The sequence below is a fragment of the Panthera onca genome, chromosome E2 (assembly GCF_046562875.1).
Source record: "Panthera onca isolate mPanOnc1 chromosome E2, mPanOnc1 haplotype 2, whole genome shotgun sequence".
In the NCBI taxonomy this organism is placed as follows: domain Eukaryota; kingdom Metazoa; phylum Chordata; class Mammalia; order Carnivora; family Felidae; genus Panthera; species Panthera onca.
Window position 1 is genome coordinate 5,126,073 of NC_138353.1, and position 9,669 is coordinate 5,135,741.

The window sequence follows — 9,669 nt, forward strand, 5'->3', positions numbered from 1 at the left end:
AGATTTCTTTCTCAGAAGATCTTTGTGGAGAAATCACAGCTGAATTAGAAGAAAATGCCTATAAAGCCACCAACACAACCTCTTCACCTGTAAACTGATCACTTGCAGGCAGGACTTTAAAATGCAGGGGCACCTGGGTGGCTCAGTTGGTTGGGCTTCCAACTTCGGCTCAGGTCATGATCTCGCGGTTTGTGGGTTCGAGTCCCACGTCGGGCTCTGTGCTGACAGCTCAGAGCCTGGAGCCTGCTTCGGATTCTGTGCCTCCCTCACCCTTTGCTCCTACCCTGCTTATGCGCTCTCTCTTTCAATAATAAATGAACATTAAAAAAATTTTTTTTCAATGCAGAAAAGGCCCAACTTCCTAGTCCTTTGTGTCAGGAGCTATTCAGAAACCAGGAGCTCCCACCTGGAAACCAATCTCTGAATTTCCCTTCCCTGCTTTCAGGGGGCCTCCCCCCGCCCCCACAGAAGCCCACAAATTCTGCTGGATCATAGCAACAGTGTGCTACATGGACCTGACCCTCCCCAACTCCTGTGGAGGAGACCCTTGTTACCTCTCCTTGAGCCAAAGCCTGCACCCAACTCTCATAAATTAATGGGAAGATTTCCTGCTTAACTCTGGGTCTCACTGAGAATTATGGTAGGAAAAGATAGGATTCTGTATGCAGAGAGGGAAAGATTAAGACCTGAAGACCTTGGGTGAGGAAAAACACATTTTAGAACACTGTGATTGCATTGTCCAACATGCCCTCCTGAACTGCCAGTGATCAAGGTCTGGACAATCACTGGAATCATCGTCATCCAATGGCATCTGGTCCTCAGTAGGATACAGGAATTCAAATTAAATCATGAAGGTGGTCTTCATGACTTAATCTTTTAATCTTCAGGAACCCACCACGTTTGCCAATTTCTTAATTCTGTGACATTTATCAGATGATGCCACCAAAGAGCTGCCTGTGACTTTGAAGTTAGAAAAGGGAGCCACTTTGGGTTCCCTCCCTCCACTGCAAAGAGCTCTTCACATCTTTTTCCTTTCCATACTTTCCCCACCTTTAATAAAATGAGATAGGTTATCACTGGTGGTGGGATAACATTTCAGTCTGTACACAGCCATGTCAACATGTCAAAAACCATTATGTCTTCTTAAAATGTGTTAAGTTCACACACAGACCAAGTCATGCATTTCCAACCCACCCAATTGTCATTGTTCAAAATGCAGACTATACACCTTCCAAAATTATTTGTTGATAGTATGATGCGAGAATACAGATTTCCATAATTTTCAGGCCTGATATCATTCTTTAAAAATGCGTATGTACAATTTTACCCCATTTGGGGGAAGAGTTGGCTATCCTCTTTCTGATATCTGTGAGGATTTCTTCATTAAAACCACAACAACTGGCATTTTCTCCTTCTAACTATTGCTATGATGAATACACACCAATATGTTTTACTGCACTGCGACCTTTTTCCCTAAAGACCAGTTGGCAAATTATTTTATTGGTAACATTCAAGAATATTTTGTTTTAATACAGGGAGAAGAATGATGTTCAGAACACTTATCATGGTAACTTACATCAATGTTATAACCACAAACAGCATCTGAATTAGATTTTCTTAAATATTGTGTGTAATGTTGTCCTTTGTCTTCCATGGAAAATTACGCATGAGTCCCACCTAAGAAGAACACGTAGGGGCGCCTGGGTGGCTCAGTCGTTAAGCGTCCGACTTTAGCTCAGGTCACGATCTCACAGAGCGTGAGTTCGAGCCCTGCGTCGGGCTCTGGGCTGATGGGTCAGAGTCTGGAGCCTGCTTCCGGTTCTGTGTCTCCCTCTCTTTCTGCCCCTCCCCCGTTCATGCTCTGTCTCTCTCGGTCTCAAAAATAAACGTTAAAAAAAAAATAAAAAAAAAAAACATCATATCTTTGCTTCAACAACAATGAGCCACGTAAGTTTCCAAGGAATGAATAAATTTCAGAAGGAAACTGAGAGTAGAAATGCATTGATACTTGGTAGTCATAAATGTCAGGATAGATTTGAGGGGGGAAAACTCATTTTTTATTTTTTTTACAAATGTTTATTTTTGAGCGCTAGTGGGGAGGGGCAGGGAGAGAAGGAGACAATCTGAAGCAGGCTCCAAGTTATAAGCTGCCAGCACAGAACCTGATGAGGGGATTGAACTCACAAACTGGGAGATCATGACCTGAGCCAAATTCGGATGCTTAACTGACTGAGCCACCCAGGTGCCCCCAAAAAACTGAGAATGAAATTAGCTATATTTATGCAACAATTCATCCAAATAACCTTTTGAAGCATAATAGCACATACATTTTGAACAGGTTTAACTTTGTATTATTCCTTATAATGAATATTTTGATGTAATATATTAATAGTAACAACTGCTTTCTCTGTAAATTCTGGGATATTGACATTTGATGTTCAATTAAATGCTTTTATAAATATTTATAGCTTTCAAGTTACTTTTATGTACTCTCTGGTGTATCCTAATGTGTACATTTAATATGAAGACTTTCCTCATTATGTTTGTAGGGTTTACATCTAGTATGCACATTGAAATACTAAGGAACGAATTCCAGTTAAAGGCACTGCAACTTTCTCTATATTTTATGGTTTCTATTCTGTAAGAAAATAATATTGATCAAGTTGTGAGTTCCAGCTACATGCTTGACACATTCTTTCCCTTTGTATGTTTCTCCTGAGTCTAAACTCTGTGATGCTGAGTAAGGGTTGAGCAGTCCTAAAAATTTTACCACATTCTATACATTTTAAGTTTCTTTTCCAATATGAATTCTTTGATGTATAATGAAGCTTAACCTCAAATAAAGGCCTTGCCACATTCTTTACATGGGTAATGTTTCTCTTCAGTGTGAATTCTGCGGTGTGCCATAAGGTTTGAGGTCTGGGTAAAGGCCTTGCCACATTTTTCACATTGGTAAGGTTTCTCTCCTGTATGAATTCTCTGATGTACAAAAAGGGTTGGTTTCTGGGTAAAGGCCTTGCCACATTCTCTACATTGGTAAGGTTTCTCTCCAGTGTGGATTCTGTGATGTCTGATAATGCTTGTCTGGTGGGTAAAGACCTTGCCACATTCTTTACATTGGTAAGGTTTCTCTCCAGTGTGAATTCTGTGATGTACAGTAAGGCTTGAGTACCTTTTAAAGGCCTTGCCACATTCTTTACATTGGTAAGGTTTCTCCTCAGCATGAAGTTTCCGGTGTCCAATAAGGCCTGACTGCCAGTTAAAGGTCTTGCCACATTCTTGACATTTGTAAATTTTCTCTCCAGTATGGATTATCCTATGTTCATTTAGTGATGAGCTGTACTTATAAGTTTTACCACATTCTTCACATTTGTAAGGTCTCTCTCCAGTATGCTTTTGCTGATGTTGAATTAGTGTTGAGTGCCAGTTGAAGGCTTTGCCACATTCCTTACAAATGTAACCTTTCTGTCCAGCATGGATTGTCTTATTGATATTAAGTCTTGATGACTCACTAAACACGTTCCCAGGTTCATTGCATGTGTACGGGTTTTTTCCCACAGGACTCCTCGGATGATCACCAACATTGGAGGACTGGTTAAGAATTTTCCCACACTCAGTATATTCAGAAGGATTCTCTCCCAAATGTATTCTCTTCTGTCTAATAAGGTTTGAGCTTTGATAAAAGACTTCCCTACATGTAGTACAGTCACAATGGTTCCCTGGCAAAGGAGTCCGTAGATATTTATTAACATTTGAATCCTGGTTCAGTATTTTCTCAGATTCACTGCAATGAGCAATTCTGTTTTCATTGAAAATGCTGTGGTTTTGTTGTAAGGTCGACTGCTCAAGGAAGGACCCCTCAAATGGATACCACTTACCATTTTTGTCTTCCTTTTTCAATCTCTGACTTTCAGAAATATTTGACTGAAAGGGTAATGCAATCCTATTGTCAAAATGGTGCAAAGAAGTATTTTCAGCATGGGCTAGGTCACTTTCCAGATTCTCCAAATTTTTGTTCTGCAAATATGTGTGTTTGACCACTTGATTTGAGCCTTTGATTATAGAAACACACTGCCTTGCAGAATTAACAGTGTTAGAGAGGGGGGGTTTCCAAAATGTTTTATATCCTTCACTGTTTTGGGCAGTGAGATTCTTATAATGGGCAGTTGTCTCTATTTGCATATGTGTTTCATGAGATCTTTGATGCCCTTGTCTCTCCCCAACACAGTTCCACTCTATCACCAAGTGTCCATTCTCAAGGGCACTATTTTTATATTTATCCACTGACACCCTTTCGAAAATAGTTCCTATGCACATCTTTGGAAAGAGCCTCTGGGTATCGTGTGAAGATACAGCTGGAAGGTAACAAATGAAAGTAAAATCATTCTACTTTCTACTATCAGATGAATACAGTTAAAATTTCTTACACACAAGACTAAAATTGGACAACTTCGACTTTTGGAAAAATAAATCATTAGTTTTTCTACTTTTCAAGATGTATCTGAATTTAACCCAAGGATTCTTTTTATAAAGTGATTGTTGGCCTATTTTACAACTTTGGTGGTGTTTGTTTATTTAGAAATGAAAGGTTTTGGGGCATCTCAGTGGCTCAGAGGGTTGAGTATCAAAGTCTTCACTTCAGCTCACGACGTCACCTTGTGGTTTGTGAGTTCCAGCCCCGCATCCTACTCTGCACTGAGAGCACTGAGCTAGCTTGGAATTCTCTCCCTCTCTCTTACCCTCCTCCACTCTCTCTCTGTCTCTCTCAAAATAAACTTAAAAAAAAAAACTAAAAAAAAATAAAGAAAGAAATGAAAAGTTTTTCTTTCCTTAATATTAAAGAATGGATTATACCCTTAAATTCTGTGTAATAGGAGGGATCTATTAACATAATACATTTAGTCATCCATAAAAGTTTTCATTAGAGCTTCCCATGGTTGATTTTATGAATATTCTTTATAATTTTATGCCCATGAAGACATGCCAATAATTCAAAATGTTCCTTTTTTCATGGGTACACTGTCACAGTTTACAATTACAGCTACAGGGTGCTTGGGTGGCTCAGTTGGTTAAGCGTCAACTTCAGCTCAGGTCATGATATCAGGGTTCCTGAGTTGGAGGGCTCTGTGCTTTGTGACTCAAGCTCTCTGACAGCTCAGAGCCTGGAGGCTGCCCCAGATTCTGTGTGTGTGTGTGTCTCTCTCTGTAATTGTCCCCCGCTTGTGCTATGTCACTGTCTGTCTCAAAAATAAACATTTAAAAAAATTAAAATTATATACATTGCACACACACACACACACACACACACACACACACACAGAGGAGCACCTGGGTGGCTCATTCGGTTAAGAGTCTGTCTATTTTGACTCAGGTTATGATCTCACTCTTCTGGAGTTGGAGCCCTGCTTCAGGGTCTGTGCTAACAGTGCAACGCTGCTTGGGATTCTCTCTCTCTCTCCCTCCCCTGTTTATGCTCTCTATCTGACAAAGTAAATAAACTTTAAAGTAAAATTATTGTAGGTTTCCTTTAATTCATTTTTTATATAGAATTTTTGGGGTTATATTTTGTCTTATTCTGGTTTTGCAATTCCATACTGATGTGCTTCATTTTGTATGGGACTTTCCACAGCATTATTTAGGTGTGATTTTGTTTTTACCTGTGTATGTTGTTATAGTGACAATTTTCAACTCATTACGTTTTTGGATGATGTGAATGTAACTCAAATATGAATCCGTTTTATGCCCTGTGCCAAAAAAATCATCCATGTATTTGTAGAAATATTACCTATGCATACTTTGTGACTCATCTTGTGTATTTTTCTCCTTGGTTAGTGGTCAGTGAATGTTGTATCAGGTCTATGTGAATTGTCATAATAATGGAATTAATTTCATCATCTATTTATTGGTGAATATATTGTCTGTATTTTCATTGTGGTTACCTTAAAGATTCCTTAAAACATCTTAAAGGTATAATGAACCATCATAGTGCTGCTAGCACAGAGCTCAACACAGGATTTGAACTCACAAACTATGAGACCATGACTTGACCTGAAATCAAGAGAGGGACACTTAACCAACTAAGCCACCCAGATGCCCCTATGTAGCTATAATTTTAAACTGTGACTGTGTGCCCATGAAAAAAGGAACATTTTGAATTATTGGCATGTCTTCATGGACACTAAAACTGTCAAGTATATTCATTAAAATCAACCATGGAAACCTGTGATGAAAACTTTTATGAATTAAGCACTTAAAAGACATAGATCCCTCTTATTACAATGAATTTAAGTGCATAATCCATTCTTTAAAATCAGGCAAACAAAACCTTTCATTTCTTTTTTTTAAGTTTTTTTTAAGTGTATTTTGAGAGGGGGAGTGCAGAGAGAGGGGGAGAGAATTCCAAGCAGAGTCCACAGTCAGTGAAGTGCAGGACATGGGGCTCAAACTCACAAACATTGAGATCACGACCTGAGCTGAAATGAAAAGTCAGATGCTCAACCCTCTGAGCCACCAAGATGCCCCAAAACCTTTAATTTCTAAATAAACAAACACCACCAAAGTTATAAAATATGGCAACAATTGCTTTAAAAAAATCTTTGGAAAGAGGTTAGAGTGGGAGAGAGCCAAAGCATAGGAGACTGTTAAAAACTGAGAACAAACTGAGGGTTGATGGGGGGTGGGAGGGAGGGGAGGGTGGGTGATGGGTATTGAGGAGGGCACCTTTTGGGATGAGCACTGGGTGTTGTATGGAAACCAATTTGACAATAAATTTCATATATTGAAAAAAAAATAAAAAATAAAAAATAAAAATAAATAAAATAAATAAAATAAAATAAAATAAAATAAAATAAAATAAATAAATCTTTGGGATTAAATTCAGATACATTCAGAGGAAAGTAGAAAAACTATTTCATTTCTCTTGAAGTGAAATTACAATTAAAACTCCTTTTTTTTTTACATGGGAAGTTTACTAATTACCTACTTTACTTTTTATAAAGCACATGCCCATGTCACATCAGAGCGTTCGATCTAATCATAAAGGAATCTCACTCAGAAAGTGAAAACACATATGACAAAGTCACAAGAACTTCATATTATAAGGACAAAAGTATAAAATAATTCAACTATTAGGACATAAGGTAACATTTGAGACTTTATTATAGGCTGCAAATTTTAAATTCTAAATGTTCTAGCTTCCCCATGCCTTTAGTTTATATAGGAATTCTAGGAAATAACAGGTGTTTTAAATTATTTTACCATTGAATAATGAAATTCATAGAGTGGAAATTTCTTATTTTTGTTAATACAAAGAAAATGAATTTAAAATTTTTTTTTAAGTTTGTATTTATTTTGAGAGAGAGACAAAGAGCAAATGGGGAGGGGGAGGTGGAGCGAGAGAAAAGCAGACAGAATCCCAAGCTGACTCTGTGTTGTCAGCAAAAAGCTCTCTGTACTGCTGGAACTCACGAACTGTGAGATCATGGCTTCAGCCAACGTCAGACGCTTAACCAGCAAATCCACTCATGTGCCCCGAGAAATGAACTTTTGAAGTGAAATAAAGGATTAGATTTTCTCATTTGAGAGAGGCGCTTTGCTATCTGATGAAATTACTGGGTTTCATATTTGTGCAACTAAGATTAAAGCTTCCATAATACTGGAAAGCATAAACCAGATAACATGTAATCTCTGTCTCCAGTGTTCCTGGGATTTCTGCACCAAACCCCAATATGCCCACCACTACCCTGACACACTTCTCACATGAGGCAAAACAGAACTCAGTAATGGATTGGCATAAAGTTCCTCAGAAATAGAGATTTCCCCAAGACCCTCAAAGCAATGAAGAGCCAATCACATTATGGAGACCCTCACAGTGGAACTGAAGGAGAATCTTAAGAGAAAGAAGATCATGATGTGTTGGAAAGCAGATATCTGCTGAGAGGGAGAGACATAAAGCTAGGCTTCTCAAACTTATTTCCATTTGAGGAGAGCTGCTCAAACCACATTTAAGGTCCATCTTCCTCCTTTACATTTGGATTTCACCTCTGTCATCTGTTTCATTCCCACCTACCTGGGTGTGAGGCTACTGTGTGATTTCTCTTCACATCCCAGAGCTCCTTTTGTTCCAAAAAGATGACCAGGTCTGGCTTTGACAAAACAAGACCTGTTTATCAGACAAAAGGAATATGAGTGTGGCTGGAGATTCACCTTTCAACCCAGTATTGGACTCAGTAGACAAGAGAGGACATTGTAGAATTCTAAAAAATTATTTCCCAGATGATGTTGCCCAACAACCCCTTTAGAACACATGGGAGGGTTTCCAGTGTTCAGATCTTGACCTCTACTTCCAAATAATACCACTACAATAATGAGTTGAAATTGGTATTTAAGACGTGGGAATTCCCATTTTATGCCACTCAATGTTTAGAATTGACATAAATCTATAGAAATGACGATGTTACTCTACAGAAGGGAAAACTAACCTGAAAGGAAACATCATGAAGATATTTCTCTACATCTAGAAACCCCTACTTCTTTCCCTGACTGCAGGCATCTGAATCCCACTCATGCAAAGAGGAAGTTCCAAGAGACAGTCTTCAAAGGAAGGAACAAAATTCTGAGTGTGGTTTGGGAAGTCTGGAAGGAGTTATCCTCACCCAAGAAGAGAAGGTGTCCATAGTTCTCTAACATCACATCCCTGTACAGTTCCTGCTGACTGTGGCTCAGGCAGCCCCACTCCTCCTGAGAGAATTCTATGGCCACATCCCTGAATGTCAGCAACCCCTGCAATAAATACCATAGTTACTGAGTGGCCATAGGCAGAGGTCATAATGGTACCTAAGATACAAGAGGGAGTTAATGTCACTAGCTAGAACCCCAGACCTGACCTTCACTGCTTACCTGCTTGTACCCACTGACCTCAGTCCCACATTTTACTTAACCCTTTTTTCTACCTTATCTTTTACTTCAGGCAAAACACCCAATGGGCATAGTGTCCTGTGGTGGAAACAAAGTATCCAATAAAAGCTAGTGAGTACTCTGAGGAAGAGCTTGGATTAACTCAATTTGAGCTTAACCCCTGACTCACACCTATGAAAATGAACAATAGAGTAAACCATGGAGTGAGGTCAGTTACCTTTATATCATTATGCTAAAAAAATTAAATTTTTATTTCCTTTAGAGAGAGAACACAAGTGAGGGTGCAGCAGGGAGGGAGGGAGAGAGACAAAGACAGAGACAAAGAGACAGAGAGGCAGAGACAGAGAGAGAGAAAATTCCAACCAGGCTATATGCTCAGTGTGAAGCTTGACTTGGGGCATGATCTCAGGACTATGAGATCATGACCTGAGCCTAAATCAAGAGTCAGATGCTCAACTGACTGAGCCACTCAGGAGTTCCCTTTTAACTCAATATAATACCCAAATCTCCACCCAAGAAGGATCACAAATATTTTACTATGTAACATACAGAGTATGTACAGAACTGTTTTCTTAAGGTTCATGTGCAACCTTATCACAAGCTGGACATAAGATGATGACATACCCTTTCTGAATATCCACCCTAACCCTAAATAAAAGTAAACAATTTCTCCTGCCTCTGAGTCTCTGCTTTAGAAGTTATTCCCTGTGACCTCTTATTTCCTGTAAATCAATTTTTCTTTGTCTGACATCC

General features: G+C 38.9%; 1 protein-coding gene across 1 annotated transcript; it reads right to left on the reverse strand.

Moving 5' to 3' along the window:
- Positions 1–2,017: 2,017 nt before the first annotated feature.
- Positions 2,018–8,993, reverse strand: LOC132691288 (uncharacterized). The gene is made up of 3 exons (XM_060652724.2): positions 8,655–8,993; positions 8,069–8,161; positions 2,018–4,355 (listed from the first exon to the last, which is right to left on the reverse strand). The coding sequence occupies exons 1-3, from the start codon at positions 8,686–8,688 to the stop codon at positions 2,836–2,838; spliced, it is 1,647 nt and encodes a 548-aa protein (XP_060508707.2). The 5' UTR covers positions 8,689–8,993; the 3' UTR covers positions 2,018–2,835.
- Positions 8,994–9,669: the final 676 nt, after the last annotated feature.

Excerpts from the sequence above, each read along its gene's own strand:
- LOC132691288 (XM_060652724.2), bottom strand. The coding sequence starts at position 8,688 with ATGTTAGAGAACTATGGACACCTTCTCTTCTTGG. Across the intron at positions 8,162-8,654 it reads TGGACACCTTCTCTTCTTGG|GTCTTGTTTTGTCAAAGCCA; the intron begins GTGAGGATAACT and ends TCTGATAAACAG. Across the intron at positions 4,356-8,068 it reads CACAGTAGCCTCACACCCAG|CTGTATCTTCACACGATACC; the intron begins GTAGGTGGGAAT and ends GTTACCTTCCAG.